Genomic DNA, 18672 nt, shown 5'->3' with positions numbered 1-18672 from the left:
GCTTCCAAATCAAAAATCCCCGACTCTGAATTTCAAAACCTAGTCCTTGAATTTTCTTGAATAGGCTGCCACCATGTGGTGACCACTAAAAAGGCACATAGGTTTGAGCTTAAATGTGAGACCACATTTCTTAGCTGTCTTAATGGGAGAAAGAACTTTGTTTATTAGATCCATCTGCCACTCAAATATTACAATTCTCAGTCAAAACACCTGCCTTCCCTGGACAGGACTACAACTGCTCATCTCTGTTCTCATGGGGCACATGAGGAACGTGTATTTTTCGATGTTGTTCTGCAGTTACTCTATTGTACTTAACCCTTTTAATTTAACTTCACAAATTTGCTTGAAATTTTTGAAATTAAAAACTTTTATTAAGTGTTCCAGCCATGAAATTGTAAAAAAATGACATAATGCACTTGGACACCCAGCCCATTGCCCAGAAAAAAGGCATGATCAATTTAAGTGAGTTTTCTTTCCACCTACACCCACCTCTTTGTCCCTATAGTTTCCTGATTTAGTTCAAGGTCCATAGATTTCTTTATTCTTTTACTTAATATATGAAGCCCTAAAACATAGATATATATGGTATTGCTTTTAGACCTCAAATAAATGGTGTCACATGCAATATCCCTTGTGCAAATGCTTTTTTCTAGAAAGCACTATATTGAAAAATTCTTTCACATTGATATTTATAGCTCAAGTTCTCTTCAAAATTGTCTTGTTTTTGCCCTTCTGCCTCCAGGTAAATTTTAGAATCATCTTGTCAAACAATCCAAAATAATAATAAGTCAAAAAATAATAATAATAATAATAAGTCAAGACTTTAACTCAAATTTATAGATTAATTTGGGCAGAATCAGTATCTTTAAGATATTGAGTCCTCTTATCCATGAACATGGTATCTGTTTTTGATTCTTCAATCACCTTCATCAAAATTACATAATTTCTTTCAAAAGATCAGAAATAACTTCTGTTAAATATATTCCTAAGTACCTTGTATTCCCATTGCTATTATAAACTATAATTTAAAAATTAATTTTTAAAAGATTAATAAGAAATTATGGGGCACCTGGGGTGGCATAGCTGGTTGAACATCTGACTCTTGGTTTCAGCTCTGGTTGAGATCTCCGGGTCATGAGATCAAGCCCTGCATCAGGCTCTGTACTTAGCAGAGAGTCCACTTAGGGCTTTCCCTCTCGTTCTACTGCTCACATGCATGAGCTCTCTCCCTTTGTCTCTCTCAAATGAATAAATCTTTAAAAAGAATTTTTGAACTGTGAGTGCAGTGTTTAGAAATGCAATTGGTTTTTGCATCTTGATCTTATATCCAAGAACCCAAGTGAATCTTACTCTTCTCTTTTTCATAGATTCTTTTGGGCTTTTTATGTAGGTAATATTATCATCTAAGATTAATGACAGGGTAGTGTCTTCCTTTCCAATCATTATAAATCCTTTTTTCACATTATGCCTCTGTCTAGTAATTCCCATAGAGTGCTGATTAGAAGTACTGATAACAGGCACCCTTCTATCTTTCCAAATTTTAAAAGAAATGTTTCTAATATTTCATTATTAAATGAGATACTTGCTCTAACTTTTTATAGATATTTTATTGGGTTAAGGAATTCCTTTAATTTCCTAGACCAAGAGTTTTTTTAGGAAACAAAATCATAAGGGATTTTATCAAATGACTTTTCTGTATTTACTAGGTGACAGCATGGTTTTTAATCTGATAACGTGCTGAATGTTAACAGATTTTAATGGATTTTTCTGATATTAAACCACCCCTGCAATCCTATGCTAACCCCAACCTGCTGCTGGATTTGGTTTGCTAACATTTTGATAATGATTATTTTATCTAGGTTCACAGATGAATGGGTCTATAATTGCCCTTTAGCATCTTGTCCTCTGGTTTGGACACTCATAAAATAGGCTAGAAAGTGTTCTCTTTCTATTCTTTGGAGAAAAAATTATGATCTGTTCTTTGATGGTGGCAGAATTTGTTTGTGTGGTTAGTGGGCAGACTGATCCAATGTCTTTACTGTGTAAAAGTCTAATCAATTTTACTTAAATCCATTTTGTAAGTTACATGTTTTAGAAGTTTTCATTTCATATAAATTTTCAAATTTATGTCTAACATTGTTCATCGCCTCCTTTTTAGAAAATGAGTTTTGTTCTGTGGTTATGCCTCTTTGTTCATTCCTAACATTGCTGGTGTTCTCCTTTTGTCTTGATTATTTTGGCTAGCAGTATTTCCATCTTACTAGACTCTTCCAAGAACCAACTTTTGGCTTAGTTCATAATCTCTCACATTTTGCTTTCTATTTCATTAATCTCTGCTCTTTATTGTTTTCATCCTTTGAGATTTTTCTGCTCTTCTTTCTCTTACTTCTTACGTTCAGTGCTTAGTCTATACATTTCTAGTCTTTTCCCTTTTCTAATATAAGCACTTAAAATTATGTTTTCCATATAAAAGATGTTTACCTTGCTTTGAAGATGAGGTGTCTTCCATTGAGAGGTCATTGTCATGGATCCTCTTCTCTGGAACAGGCATTGCAGAGCAGCTTCCAAAGACCCATGGGCTCCTATTATCAAGATCTTCTTTCCATCTAGGTTGACACCTACCCACCAAATGGGAATTCAGTATTATAATCAAAACGTGAGAGCCTTCCTCCCATGCAGTTTTAGTATAAGGAAAAATAACCCCTTAAAATTTGGTCCTCTGAGCCATGTTATAGCCTACGATGACTATCAGCCATTAATTTACTCTTTGTGAATATTATGGTAGAGTGACTGAGAATCATCATGCTGATAATTCATATGATGGAAAAATAGGGTCTACATGGGTTATTTCAGCTTAATGGCTAATGTCTTAAAAGTATATATTAAAAGTTAACCTTCTAATGGAAGCTTGGTATATATTTTGGAGATTTTTTACTGAAGTTACTGAAGTATAATTGACACACAATGTTACATTAGTTTCAGGTATACAACATAGTGATTCAATAAGGCTATATGTCACGCTATGCCCACCATAAGTGTGACTGCCACCTGTCACCATACAATGGTATTTTAATGCCATTGACAATATTCCCTATGCTGTATCTTTCATTCCCATGACATATTCATTCCATAACCAGAAGCCTGTACATTCCATTCCCCTTCACCCATTTTGCCCACTCCCCCCTCCCATCACAACCACCAGTGTATTCTCTATGTTTATGGGCCTGTTTCTGCTTTGTTTTTTAGATACCACATGTAAGTGAAATCATATGATATTGGTCTTTCTCTGACTCATTTCACTTAGAATAATACCCTCTGGATCCACCCATGTTGTCACAAATGGCAAAGCCTCACTCTTTTTTATGGCTGAGTAATATTCCATTGTATATGTATACTACAACCTCTCTACCCATTCATCAATCAGTAGATACTTAGATTGCTCCCATATCTTGGCTATTGTAAATAGTGCTGCAATAAACATAGCGGTGCAGATATCTTTTGGAATTAGTATTTTCATTTTCTTTGGGTGAATACCCAGGGAATAGAATTACTGGATCATACGATATTTCTATTTTTAATTTTTTGAAAGAATCTCCATACTATCCTCCACAGAAGCTACACCAGTTTGCATTCCCACCAACAGTGCACGAGGGTTCCTTTTTCTCCACATCCTCACCAACACTTTTATTTCGTTTTTGATTCTAGTCATTTGATTGGTGTGAGGTGACATCTTATTGTGGTTTTTATTTGCATTTCCCTGATAATTAGTGATATTGAGTAATTTCTTCATGTGAATGTAGGCCATCTGTATGTCTTCTTTGAAAAAATGTCTATTCAGACATTTCTAATTATTTCAATTATATTATTATTGGATAATGAGTTGTGTAAGTTCTTTATGTTTGGGATATTAAATATTTTGGAATTTTTGTTTGATTGTTGTAAGTTTGGGTGTAAAAGAGGGACATTTGCTGCTTTTTTACTCAAGCTGGAATAGAGAAAAATTTAGTTAAATTTTTATATATTCAGCTAGAAAGACCTTAAAATATATGAAACAGACAATAATAATTTACTAATTAAATCTGATAACTAAGAAAGAAATTATTCATTTCTCTATCACTGACATAAAAGAGCAAGGTCAAGGGGAGAATAGAGGAAATTAAATACTGATTATTGAAAGAGATGCTCCCTGATAAACCCCAAAGTTTCCATACTCTGAACTATATCTGAAAGCTTCCTCATTTAAATCTTAAACATAAGTTTTATTTAACTTTACATATTGACAGACTGAGAAGTTGAAGGTTGGGACATTTTTCATTGTGGTTATTCTGAGTGTTCATGAGAGAAGCTGAGCATTTGTTTACAATAGGTCACTCATCTTTACTAGTTTCTTTATAAAACTGTAATACAGTTGATCCTGTTAGAAAAATTTGTCAGTCATTTATATCTCCCAAAAGATAAGAAAAAGAGCCGACATTGAATATCACCTCCATGTTTCAATTAGAATCTTCCAAAAAGAAATCCTTATTTCTGAAGGAGCCATCCTACCTGACTTTTCAAGAAGTTCAATTACAGCTCTGGCCACAGGTGAGACGTAACATTCATGGGCATCCCCACGGACCAGCCTCCCCAGGTTTATGTCTGTTACTCTGAATTTGAAAATAAGGAAAGTTGTAAGTCAAAACTTGGTCACAATGTACTCATCTGTAACACAAGTATGAATCCCAAACAACACTGGATAAATAGAGTATAAATAGAGTATATTAAGTCATTAAATATAAATTAAACAGTGAGCAGGAATAAAGGCCTCTTGCTTCTTAGCTTAGAGTAGTCCCTCAAGAAACTCTGAAGCAGTCTCTGTGGGTTGGGAAAACCATGGGAATTCTGGTTCTGCCTGGATAGAAAGACCACAGCATAAGGCCATGCTGGGCCTCTCTGTGCACAAGTGCAGGGAGCTCTGTTCAATGCACTACATGGAATGGTGGCACTAACATGTGCAATACTATTGTCATGCAGTTAAGCCCACTTTTTCCTTAAGGGAATTTATAACTCCATCAGTATCAAAATCCAGGACCAATCCTACAAATCTGTGGTAGTGACCTAGCAAGGCTTGGGATTCATAAGTCTGATTCCCATCTAATGTCAGTACTTATCTTCTTGGGAAATCAAGAAATAAAACCTGAGTGACCATGTCCTTTCAATGGCTTCTATGCTCTTCCTCATTCAAATCCAGAAGCAAATAGCCCATACGTATTTAGTGGAAACCAATGGTCTCAATACAAAGTAGTAACAAAATGGGACACACAGAAAAGTTTTCACAGTTCTCTCTTTTTATGAAAGATTTGAAATTACACTTTGATAACTTCAGATTCTGGATGTTTTCTAATTGATTAAGGCTTCTTCTCCCTTCTAGTTAGCTTAGTATAGGATCAGAGATTTTCATGACTTTTCAAGCTGTGTTTGGGTATTTCCATGGTCTGAATGCCTGCAGAGGCTAGAGTTAAGGGAAGGAGACTGGGTGTGCCCAAGAGGAGGCAGCCTTTCAATCCAGCTCCCATGAGATATACTGGATTGGGAGTCTAATTTTTAAATTTGCTTACAACCTTATAATGCTAAATATATTATGTTCTTTTTGGTCACAGTACAAAACACTTCCTATTTCCATGTAGGAAAGTGAGGTTTATAACTCCCCAAAGTGGGGAGTCCTGATCGCCCACATGAATGGGCAGGACTCCTTGTCTCATGAAGCTAATGTCACGCCAGGACATGAGTCACATACAAATATTAGCACACCACATATTTGTAGCTTCCCCCTCTAATTTCAAATAAAACCTTGTGTTATGAATAGAAGTGCTTGTTTTGCTTTTCTCAACTGGCCTATGACTAAGGGAGAATATGGTACTGCTGGTGACTCAGGACTCTGGGCTGTTTCTTTGGTCTGGCAGAGTTATCAAGGAAAAGCTTATTAGAAGATGAAGGCTGGCCAAAGGCTCCGTGAAGTCAGGCAGGAGGTTGTGAAATGAATATGCTGCTGTGAAGCACACTATTTCCAAAATGGCACCCAAGCACTACAAAAGGGCAAGTGCATTTTCCAAAATAGGTAACTTTCTTATATGGAATTTTTTTTTTAAAGATTTTATTTATTTACTCATGAGACACAGAGAGAGAGAGAGAGGCAGAGACACAGGCAGAGAGAGAAGCAGACTCCCTGCAGGGAGCCGGACTTGATCCCGGGTCTCCAGGATCATGCCCTGGGCTGAGGGCGGCGCTAAACCCTGAGCCACCCGGACTACCCCATCTTATTTGGAATTTAAGAAGCCCTCACATCCCTGAAATAGTTAAAATATTTCTTCAACTCTTAATTACTGACATAAATGTGACAGTAGAACTAAAAGAAAAAAAGGTCACAGGAGAAACACCCATTTAGCCATAGAGCTGATTGTTTTCTTTTATATTGTCTCACCCATCCACATCTTTTTCTGGCTTCAAGGCATTGAGGACTTTGTTGCTAAATGAGCTCTCTGAGATCTGAAGGGCAAGGCCATGTACTCTGGTGTCTTCATTAATCTTCAGGATTTCATCTATAATCTATAGAGAAAAAACAACACCCTAAAATCAGTTTTATAAAACTAAGACCCAACCAAAAAAGCTTTATAGGAAAAACAGATTCATAAAAATGCATGTTATTGTTTCTTTTTCACTCCTTGTTGAAGACTTGCTATAAAGCATAATGAAGAAAGTCTATTTTCTCTTTTCACGATGTTGATAAAAGCTCAAAAGAAGTATGGCTGAATTCTAGTGCAGTCTTTCTTATTGTGCTACTCCCTGCCACAACAGAACAAAACAAAACCAAACGTTGAGATAGGCAAAAGACGATTTCCTGTCCACAATTATACTCAAGCGAAACACACTGCCAGTTTTTAGGGAGACCAGAAGGCATGAATCTCAAGCATTCCAACCCAGCCCAGACAAGCCCGTATTTCAAATACAATGTGTTCAACAAACGCTTCCCAACTGTCACACCCAAGAAGCCATCACTCAGGTCCTTGTGTTCCCTAGCCCTGAATGGATACAGAAAGCATTTCCAAAGGCTTATGGCTGATAAATGCTACACACAGATATCTCCTTTTTATGGGAAACACAAAAATAATTTCCTGAAAAAGACCAAAGTACAGTCTGGGAAGGTCATGTAAAAGCTAATGAATGGCTAGGTGTGTCTTTCAAGAAGAAAAGCTCTATCTTGTCTGTTTATCTATTTAATGTCCGGAGATAACATATAAGTTTCCTTCCTTCCCCCAGGTTGCTAAACTTTGACCCATCCTTCACTTGATTAGCATATACTCCCTTCAGAGAAAAGTCTGGCCACAGGATAAAACATTCTGTGACCTACTATCCCATCAAGGGACCCTCTCCTCCCACTTTCTCACACCGGTTTTTTTCTAGCCTTCTATTCCCCTCCCTGTAAAAGAAAAACCCTTTTGCCTAACTCAGAGGATTGTAGATCTTATGGTCAGAGTGTACTCCCTATTGCAATAATCCTTTTGAATTATTTCTCTCCTAAGTCTGGATTTGACACTGGCTAGAATGTGGATGTGATATGCAGAGTTGAATCTGCCATCTGGGATATGATGTAGCACAACAGGGAATAGGGTAGCAAGATCAAAGGAGCCTAAGTTTCTGGTGGCCTTGTGATGCCACCATACCAGCCTGCTTCTAAACTTGACCTATGTATGAGAAAAATAAATGTCTGTGTTATTTCATATTCTGTTATTTGAAGTTTTCCATCACTGGCAGTCAAACCAAATCTTCACTGCCGCAGCCCTTATGAGGAAAAGCTAGCCACAGAAGGACCAAATGCTAGCATGCCTGGTGGTCCAGTTTCCTCACCACTACTGGCTGCTTCTCCCAGACTTCAGATGACACTTGCAAAAGCTATTACTCCCAGAAGTTTTGCCTGGAAAGGACGCTGAAGATTATCTCATCCTATGCCTTTATTTTATTGATAAAGGCAACTACGATCCAGACAAGCCAAGGGAACGGCCAAGGGCAAACAACACGTCGGGACAGAATGAAACCAGAACTAGTCCTCCAGACCCCGACTGCCAGACGATTTCCACTAGACGCTGCTGCTGCAGCCAAAGAAACATAACCCAAGTCGCCAAGTCATAGCTCAAGTCCTCAACAGAAACATACCAAATACGTCAAGGAGCATTCACACTAGAGGGAATAGTAAACTCTTCCCTCTGAGTTCAGCCACAAGCAAAGACTGATCTGTTCCAATGACAACTAAGAGACACCAACAGGTATACTGTATCTAAAGAGGAAAGCACCCTGAGTGTTCAAGTCCCCATGGTAGTTACCTCGTCTTCACTGCTATCCGGAGGGAGACAAATGTGAGTGATGTTCAGACCAGCCTGCAAAGGGGACACAAGGTTATTCCATCACTGTAAGAGAACGTATCATCAAAAAATTATAACAAATATGTAGAATTCAACGGTCCTCACCTCCTCCGCCAAATTCTGGTTTATTTCCTGCATCAAGTTATCATCACCTGCCTTAGGAGATTGGGAGTAAGAGGGAGAACGTAAGTACAACAAAAATATCTAAAAAAAGCACAAAAAGTGATACAGAGACTAATTTTGTGATTATGAATTATCTAATTAATTAGAAAGAGAAGGATATACACAATCTTATTGCTCACAGAAGGAGACTAATAGCTGGTATTTATTCACCTATCAGTCTCTCAGCTTTCAAATTATGTTACTTTTAAAAAGCAACAACCCTCCTAAGGCACATGTAGCCGCCCAGCCAGGACCCCTTTCTCAGTGAGGACACCGAAGACACAATTTAGATCATGTGCCCATAGCTGGAAAGCTTCCAGCAAGCAGAATCCTAGCAGGTCTAGGCTCCGATCATTTTTTTTTTCTACCCTTCTTGCTCGCCTATCTTTATAAAGGGATGTGGACACAGACCCCAAGAATGCGACTGACTTGAGCATAGCTCCAATCCTGAAAATCACGGCGCCGATGGAACTACAGGCTGCTATTCTGACACATTAAGTGCATGCCAAAAACAACAGTGGCAGCCCAACTGCTGTGCTGTGTTAGCTTACAGGCTTGGCTCACCTCATTATTTCCCTGCACCTGTCACCCAATGGGGATGCCAAGAAGGATGGGAAACAGTGCCAACTACAGTTGCAAATGAAGGGGCTGCAGCCAAAAGATGTACATGAAATGCAAGGACCTTCTGACATGTACTGACGTTTGAAGAGCCAAAGTTACAGCAGGCTTTACCCGATTTAGTAGTAAGATTACTAAATACTGTGCCTCTCCAAGCACCTGCCTTCCACAGAAACAAAGGGGGAACCTTTCCTCACAACGTGTTCAAATCGCATCTGATAAGCATCTATGAGCATGTACAGACACAGTTCATCCTATGTAACACAACTTCTGGGGGTACCTACCTCCTAACCTCTCAAAGCTACTCATGTCAAAAGGAGAAGGACTCACAAAAGACCCACTCAAGCAGGGTGGTCACTAACCAGTGATCTAGTAAAAAGCAAAATGACCAAAGGAAGAAGAGGGTGATGACAGTATTTTCATCTGTGGCCTCTCTTCCCTGTTAAGACCACTTCTGTGACAACAAATGCCCCTGGTCTTTCTGTATACAATTATCTTCTACATTGAAAGGCATCCTAAAAGAGCAGCACTGAACCATGGTCATAGCTTACCTGAATAATAGCAAGCACCGGCTTAAAGGTCGGGTTTTTTTCTTGCAATAAACTCAGAACCTCTTTTGAATTCTGAATGACTTCTCTACAATGAGACAAAAAGACAACACACAGTCATTCATGTCTTTGTTAACGACCAGAAAGGACGGATACAACACATTTTCCTAGAAAGTTCGTTACTGTAACTGAAATTAGATGGTACAGGATGCGTTGCAAGGTGGGAAGTGTGGTGAGGAGAGGGCACAATCCTGATATTTAAGTGCAACACAGGGTATGCTATAACCGTCGAACCCTAAAAATAGGCAGAGGTGTGCAAACTAAATGTCAACAATTAATTTTCAATTAGTTCTCTTGCATTTTCCAAGTTTACTTTAATAAAAAATGTTTTTTTAAAAGATTTTATTTTTTTATTCATGAGAGACAGAGAGAGAGGCAGAGACATAGCAGAGGGAGAAGCAGGCTCCATTCAGGGAGCATGACGTGGGACTCGATCCCAAATCCCAGGATCATGCCTTAAACTGAAGGCAGCAGCTCAACAGCTGAGCCACCCAGGCATCTCTTCCATTTCTTTTTAAGTAATCCCTTTCCTCCCCCCACACCCATGGGACGCCCTGGGGACTGCAAACACTGAGGGAGGGTAGCAGAGACTAGGGAGGAGGCTCACTGTGGGGATAAATGCCAGGGCCCAGAATTTAAAAGAATGTGAAGGGATTGGGTGGGGAAGAAAGCAGAGGGAAAGTGAGGGGGTGGGGGGTGGGAACAGAAATACTCCCGGATGATGCATCGGAATTCGGAATTATACGCTCCCAAGGCCTCTTAGGGAGACAGCCTGTCAGTCCTCTGGGCTCCCCACCACCCAAGTCTGCATCTGGATTTCTAAAAGTCCCAGCAGGTGCCACCTCCATCTTAGCACCACTGGGAGGAAGGAAAGGGGTGTGAGCCCAGGCAACGCAGACCTAGATAATGTGGTACAAGTCATATGCTCCTTCTGCAGTCTTTGGGGGATGAGCAATTTCAGACCCCTTCACCACCATCGCTGTGAAGTGGTCCTGCATATGAAGTTGGCTTTTGCTCTCTCACGATAATAGACAAAAGGCTCAATCAAGGCAGCACCCAAACCCCATGTTAAGACCATCGTTAAATGTTGCTTTCTGCCTCCGATAGGGTCTTAACAATCTTCCAAAAGCTACAAGTTGAAGTTGCAGGCAGATAGCAGCAGCAGTAAACGGCTGAGGGCACGGAGGCACTGGTCAGCTTCTCCCAGCTTTCAAAGAAGCAGATGAACGTACTGGAGGGAACTGCTCTTGAGGAGGTAGATGAAAAGAGAGGGGTGCTCAGCAGACATTTTAAGGTTTCAAAACTCCACCAGGGTGAGCCTTCCTACCTGACACTGGGGACTTCCTACCGGGGACAGAATGGGTAAGGCATGCAACTGCACACAACCTGTGAAGATTTTCGTCCGTTTTGTTTCCAAACACTTGGCCGAAACAACTTAATCCTCCCAGAAATAACTGTATTATTGTGTTGAATAAACGCAACTACGTGGAAGTTCACAAACTGCCTTACAAATGGGCACTAAATTTAATCTCCTCTCACATCATGCGTGGCTGAGGGCCACACGCTACGCCGTTTCCCTGCCTTTCCTGACTGCTAATTTGGGCTGACTTCTTATTTCTCCCTGGCCCTGGAAAAGGCACTGGAGCGGAGGTTCCAAGTGGTTCTTGGCAGCCTGCGGGTGGATCGTCTGGGGAGCTTGGTAAGAAGCAAGGATTCTGTGCCTCACCTCAGAAAGCCAGATTCAACAGGGCTGGGTGAGGCCCAGGAACATGCATTTTCAATAAGGGACCTAGGTGGCTCTGAGGCACCAGTAGAGGGGAAAGAGCCATGCACCTCTGGGATGCAGGCCTCACACGGACCAACACGATCAGTTCACGGAGTCTCTAACCAACTCCAGTAGCCTCATCTGTGAAATGGGTGTCCAATGGTGGATACCTTTGTTCTCACAGTTGTAGTCTTTTTCTACAACTCAAAGCTACCCTGGAACACTAAAAAATACTCATTTGATGGCAACAGTTAACCCCAAAACATTCATAGCTTTGACTACCCCTCGATAAAGTGAAAGGCCCACACACTTCCATAAAAGCCCAAACCTGTCACTAATAACGCTAATAAAGCTGGCTAATTCACTTGTTGTAGGTGTAATGTTTCATTCTTTGGGGTTACTCCTTATTCCTACAGTGATAAAGAAAGTTAAGCAGGAAAGCAGTCACTAAGGCTCAATAATTCTAAAAAGTAGCATAATGTTTCCAATCAGAGATTTTCTTACTCCTGGTGGAAAAGCTGCTGTGTCAACTTCCAGCTAGAAGGCAGGCGGGACCCTCCAGCCAGGCTGCCCATGTGCAGTTAAAACTCAGAACTTTATTATACTGAAGAAGATTGTAATAATTTGTAACAATATAACTAGTGGATTAAAGGATCTACTACTGGAAGGACTTCAATTACCTCCATTTAGACCTTTAACTTTCTAATTGATTAAATTCTTCCTTCCAGCTTATTTCTTAACTCAGGCAGAACTGGAAGGCAAAGCATCCCTAGTAGAGGGGAATGCAAACTACCCCTTCAAGCCATAAGGACTGCCCCAAGCCAGCAAGACACCCCCATCCATGACTGACCTCAAGATAATGACCTGACCTTTACTGGCCACCACCTGCACCCACTGACCTTAGTCACCCATATATCCTATATAAACAGAGAAGTATTTTCAGTACATTAGAGACAGTTTTTGAGATGTTAGTCCACCATCTTCCTGGTGTTGGCCTCACTGAAATAAATTTCTTTCTCGTTTCACCACTTGTCTCTTTGCCTTTGGATTCGGTCACTGGTAAGTGGCTGAACCTGTTGCTTGGGATCCCCAGAGCCCGACGCTCTTGCAACCCTGGCGCCCTGGTTACACTACCAGCGATTCCACTGGCATGCTGGTCTCCCTTTGGCTGTGAAATAATGTGTTCACTGGGCATATGGCTGCTGGAATAATGACCTAATTTCTCAGCCTCCTTTACAGCTAGCTATGGCCAGATGCCAGAGTCAGAGTCAGCAGCTGGTAACTATTTAAAACTACTAATTTAAGTAAACCCCTGAGTGAAGAGCCACTTTATTAATTTCAAAGGCAAAAGAGGTAGCAGTGCACATGTAAAGTTAAAATTGCCAAAATGGTGTCTTCCAAAGACTGCCATCAGTATTCTGAGAAATAGCCCGGGCTGAAAGCACCACAGAGCAGTTTAATAAACCCACAGCACCGGTAATTTACTGGATACATTCAATATAATAGTAACAATAGTACTAATAAAACTGATGATGGCTTGTATTATTGGGTACTTCCTATGAATACTTCTAGCATTTTCCTCTTTCACAGAATTTGGAGTGTGAGCAACACATGGCCACCTGGCTAGAGAGCACATTTCCCCATTTCACCTGTAGCTTGATGGGGTCATGTCACTAACTGGTGGTCAACAAGGTTGGGAGCACTGGCCAGAAGAAAGCAAGGAATGTGCGGCAAAGGGAAAGATACACCAGCACCCCGGTTCCCTTTCCATCTTGCTGGCTGGGAGACAGGAGCAGCTGCCTTTTATCCAGATCTGGACCAGTGAGCAAATATCAGAGTCATCATCCTACCTTCCCTGTCTACCTTCCTCTGGCCAGGATGGTCCATATCACTTGGGGGTATCTTTATTAAAGCAGACTAGCCTGTTTCCAGCTTATGCAGAGCCGGATCTGGGAGCTCTAACCTTATTTGCTGTGTGACATCCAATCAAAGACATACTATTGTTTCACAAACCACTAAGAAAGAAAACCAAGCTGTCAGTTAAACTACGGTATGACCTTTTCTTAACATAGTATTTTGTAAGTATTAAAAGAACTTTTGGGCAGCCCTAGTGGCCCAGCGGTTTAGCGCCGCCTTGGGCCCAGGGTGTGATCCTGGAGACCCTGGATCAAGTCCACATCAGGCTCCCTGTGTGGAACTTGCTTTTCCCTCTGCCTGTGTCTCTGCCTCTCTGTCTGTGTCTGTCATGAATAAATAGATAAAATCTTAAAAAATAAATAAATAAAATAAAAAATAAAACAACTTTTAAGACTTAGACATAGATTTTTTTTTTGTTTGCCATAAAACCACTCATAGGGGCATAAAAAGTAAAACTGCAATATTCTTAAAACTTGTTCACATTCAGAATATGACTCTTCTGAGATTCCCCCCCCCCAGCATTTAAGTAATCTCTACATCCAACATGGGGCCTCAAACTCATGACCCCAAGATCAAGAGTCACAGGCTTCTTGGACTGAGCCAGCCAGCCACCCCCTAAGTGCTTTTTTGATTTGAGTCCTTGGCAGCACTTTCTTTTTTGTTCTCCCACACAAGACTACCCCCTGTGCCATCAAGGGTGTTCCTGATACTGTATTTTTTGAAAAACCTTATCACTTTTTTCCCCTGGGGTTCTCATTAAATTCCTGACACCCATTCTGCAAGTTTTAATGCTAGGGCTTTCTTGATTCTACCAGTTATCAATGGACAGTTGTCAGACAACCAGAAATCATCTTATTTCCTAAAACAGCCCTTCCATAATTTGTTCATGGAAATACTGGGGGTTCCTGGGGAAATGAGTGGTCACTGTGCTTTTCAGGGAGCTTATTCGATAACTTTTCTGGCATATGTCTATGAAATACATTTTAAACCTTACATAGATTCCTGGATCTCTATTTCTATGTGACTTTATTAATTTTTTAAAAGATTTTATTTATTATTCATGACAGACACAGAGAGACAGAGAGAGAGGCAGAGACACAGGCAGAGGGAGAAGCAGGCTCCATGCAGGGAGCCCAACGTGGGACTCGATCCCAGGTCTCCAAGATCATACTCTGGGCTGAAGACGGCACCAAACCGCTGGGCCATCCGGGCTGCCCCCTATGTGACTTTAGTTAGGCCCACCTTCTCCTCTTTCCTCCAAGCCCTTAGAGAATCTCCTGGAAGAAAGTTCTGTTAGATGATGCACATAGGTCAATTAAGCTACAGCAATAGGCACGGCCCATAATGACAAATAAGCAATGACTGTTATGTGGCCAACAGCGATTATCAGACACAATTGATTGAAAGACCAGTTTTGGAGATATTAAGAATACACCTCTTAGGATCAGCAGAGTATATTGATGTCCATAACAACTTTTGAAGTAGGTGATGATGGTTCCCATTTTGTATATGAACACAGACCAAACAAACAGCTTGCCCCAATTCTCACATCTAATAAGTACTGGAGTCATACAGCAAAGCAAAGTACCTATCCCTGAACCATAATCCTATGAAACAGTAATTCATTGTACAACACTTTCTCCTTTTAGTTAGAACAGGAGCGCCAGCAAACTATGGCACATCAGGTTACGAACAGCTTTTGAATTTTCAAATAGTTAGAAAAATCAAAATAATATATTATTTTGTAGCATGTGAATATCATATGAAATTCAAATGTCAGTATCCATAAATACAATGGACTTTCATTAATTAAAAAAATTTATGAAAATCTGTTTTTTCTCACATAAAAGTACCTACCTAATAGCTTCTACTTTGCCTTTTGGCCTGCAAAACCTGAGCTATTTACCATCTAGTCCTTGACAGAATTGCCAACCCCTGGCTTAAAATGCTCTAAAAATAAAAAAACAATAGCCATTATTTGTGGAGGTATTGATATGACAGTTCCTGGATTATGCATCTTATAGGTGTTCTCTCTTGACTTCCTTTCTATAACCCTCTAAGGAACACTACCATTCCCCTACTGTGGTGCAGGAATTGAGACTAGCGTCCAGTACCAGTAGGATCATGACCATTCTGCTTATCTCTAAGTCAGGCAGTGAAAAGAATGATTACAAATAGAATCCACAAATGAACCCATATTTTTTATTGTTGTTGGTAATGAACCCAAATCTTGAGTGAAGCATTCACCCATCATGTCACAGGCATTCACCCTACACATGGCACTCTTCCCATTAGGAAGGATCTAGCAGTGAACAAGACACAAAGCCTGTGACCCAAAAGAGCTTTCATTCCAGGTGGGGAAGACAGACAATAAATAAACAAGAAAGAGCTACCCAGAAAATAAAAGGGTGATGAGGTGAGGTTTCTGACGCCCATACTGTCTTCAAACCCTAATCTAAGGTGAGCTCAGCTGTACACTGGTGAAATTCTAATGACTCCTACATTCAGACAGACAAGATAAACTAAGCAAAAGGCTCCTAAGAGTCATCGGCCACATCCTAAAGGGCTTTGGAATCAAAGGAGGTAAGGGCAATTACCTTTACAAGGAGGAATAGAAGGGGGGCATCTGGGTGGCTCGGTGGTTAAGTATCTGCCTTCAGCTCAGGTCGTGATCCCTGGGTCCTGGGATCAAGTCCCACATCAGGTTCCCACAGGGAGCCTGCTTCTCCCTTTGCCTATGTCTCTGCCTCTCTGTGTCTCTCGTGAATAAATAAAATCTTTTTTTTTTTTAAAAGATTGATTGATTGATTGATTTATGACACAGAGAGAGAGGCAGAGACATAGGCAGAGGGAGAAGCAGGCTCCATGCAGGGAGCCGGACGTGGGACTCCATCCCGGGACCCCAGGATCGCGCCCTGGGCCAAAGGCAGGTGCTAAACCGCTGAGCCACCCAGGGATCCCCAAATAAAATCTTTAAAACAAACAAAACAAAAACCAAGGATGGATAGAAGGAAAAAGGAAGGGGATGTGAACGGATGGAGGACAGGGTAGTCAGTGACAGGGCCACCTGGAACCGGGGATGCTCGTTGCGGGTGGGGAGGCAGGCAAGGGCTTTGCCGCCGCCTGCAGGTTGGTCCTGAGCGCTCCACGTACAGGTCTAGGCCCCCAGTGAAGCCACTTCTCCAGGAAGGGTCACTCAAGGCTCTTTCTCCCCTCCCTCCCGCTGCCGGGCAGGGAGGGCTCCAGACGGGAGGGGGAGGGCGGGGGGAAGGGGAAGCGGGACGGGGAGGAGGAGGATGGAGAGGGAGGGGGAGGGGGCAGGGCGGGGGGAGGGGAGGGGGCGGGGCGGAGCGCCCGCGGGGACGCAGCGGGGAGCGGGGCAAGGCCCGGCCCAGGGCTCCCACGGCGCACCTCTGGGTGGGGGAGGACGGAGCTGCGCTGGGGGCTCCCTGGGCGCCGTGGGGTTCCGCGTTAACACGCCCAGAAAACGATTATGTAACTCGAGAAAGCGCGCCTTCCGGCCCGCAGGAGGCTGCGGCGGGCGGGAGGGGCGGGAGGGGCGGGAGGGGCCGAGCTTCGCCCCCGAGGAGGCCAGCGCTCCGGGCCCCCGGCCGCCCCTCGGCCCCGCCCCGCGCGCCCTCCGCCTCCCTCCGCCTCCCTCCGCCTCCCTCCGCCTCCCTCCGCCTCCCTCCCGCCTCCCGCCCCCTTCCCGCCGCGCAGCCCGGCGCCGTTGCATCAGAGCCGGCGGCGGCGGCGCACGTGGAGCGGGGCCCGCGGGCTGGGGCGCGGCGGGGGGGATGCCCGCGCGGCCCCGGCCCCGGCCCCGTCCCCGGCCCCCGCCCTCCCGGCCGCCCGCGCCCCTGGCAAGTTGGCACCAAGCACTCGCGAGCCCGCGCCCGGCGAACCCCCCGCGGGGGCCCGAGCGCCCCGCCGAGCCCCGTCGCCCCGGCCGCCGCCACCCGCTCACCTGACGATCGAGCCCCGCACCGGAGGCGCCCGGCTGCCCTGGCCGCGGCTGCTCCCGACCTGGGCGTCCCGCAGCCGCCGCTGCCCGAGCAGGCCTTCCCCGCCGCCGCAGCCGCCGCCGCCGCCGCCGCTGGCGCGAGCCGGGGCCGGGGGGCGGAGCGGCGGGCCCGGAGGCCGCCCGGGACGGCGGAGCCCGCGCAGCAGGAGCGGCAGGCGCGCGCTCATGGCGGGGCGCGGGAGGGCCCGGCGGCGGCGAGGGCGAGGGCGAGGGCGAGGGCGAGGGCGAGGGCGAGGGCGAGGGCGAGGGCGAGCGCGGCGGCGAGGGCGAGCGCGGCAGGTTCCCCTCCGCGGCCGGGGATGCGGCGGCGGGCGGCAGAAAGGACCGGGCTCGTCCTCCGGCGCGGCAGGAGCCCCTAGGGGGCACTGCACCTGGAGGCCGTGACGTGAGAGGGCGGGGGCCTGCGGACGCGGGGCTGGTCCTGGGGGCCCAGTCACCCGAGGCGGGCTGGCGCGCGCTGGCCTGGGCGCTCCTGGAAATTGGACTGGAGAGAAAGATCGGGGGCGGATGGAGGGGGCAGGCGGGGGGGCCGGCCCCGCCCTGGGCTAGGACGTCCTCCCTCGGCGCGGGATGCTCCTCAGCCCTGCCCCAGGTGGGCCCCCGCCCTGGAGGCCGCCGGGCTCGGCCTCGGGCTCGGCCTCGGAGAACCCGGGCTTGGATTTACTAGGCTGGGGGTGCTCTAGCAGTGAAGAAGTCCATCGGAGAAGGACAAACGTTATATGGTCTCATTCATTTGGGCAATATAAAAAATAGTGAAAGGGAATAAAGGGGAAAGGAGAGGAAATGAGTGGGGAATATCAGAGAGGGGGACAGCACATGACAGGCTCCTAACTCTGGGAAAGGAACAAGGGGAGGTGGGCCGGGGGTGGGGGTCACTGGGTGACGGGCACTGAGGGGGCACTGGACGGGATGAGCAGTGGGTGTTATGCTATATGTTGGCAAATTGAACTCCAATAAAATATATACCACAAAAAAAAAAAAAAAACCAATAGTGAAGAATGTGTGGGTCTTGGAGTTCGCAGGCCCATTTGTAGCCTTGGGCAAATTAATCTCTGTGAACCTCAACTGCCTTCACAGTTAAAACGAGATATCGATACTTTGTAATCTTCTCAGGACTATAATTCCCAAGTAGAGTGGGAATAAAACTAGTGCAAACTACAAACACTGTTTTTGCAGTTGCTA

General features: G+C 44.1%; 1 protein-coding gene across 1 annotated transcript in view; it reads right to left on the bottom strand.

The window, feature by feature from the left end:
• MTHFD1L (methylenetetrahydrofolate dehydrogenase (NADP+ dependent) 1 like) overlaps positions 1 to 17657 on the bottom strand; it is a 187050-nt gene extending 169393 nt beyond the window's left edge. Inside the window, exons 1-7 of the mRNA XM_038526323.1 lie at positions 17434 to 17657; positions 9728 to 9812; positions 8502 to 8552; positions 8358 to 8411; positions 6461 to 6585; positions 4546 to 4646; positions 2482 to 2618 (exon numbers count right to left, since the gene is read on the bottom strand). Coding sequence (XP_038382251.1) covers positions 2482 to 2618; positions 4546 to 4646; positions 6461 to 6585; positions 8358 to 8411; positions 8502 to 8552; positions 9728 to 9812; positions 17434 to 17657 — 777 coding nt within the window. The remainder of the gene's footprint in view (positions 1 to 2481; positions 2619 to 4545; positions 4647 to 6460; positions 6586 to 8357; positions 8412 to 8501; positions 8553 to 9727; positions 9813 to 17433) is intronic.
• Between the last annotated feature and the right edge of the window lie 1015 nt (positions 17658 to 18672).

This window comes from Canis lupus, chromosome 1, assembly GCF_011100685.1.
Source record: "Canis lupus familiaris isolate Mischka breed German Shepherd chromosome 1, alternate assembly UU_Cfam_GSD_1.0, whole genome shotgun sequence".
Classification (NCBI taxonomy): Eukaryota; Metazoa; Chordata; class Mammalia; order Carnivora; family Canidae; genus Canis; species Canis lupus.
The sequence above is the reverse complement of the archived record's forward strand: the minus strand, read 5'-3'. Positions and strand labels throughout refer to the sequence as shown.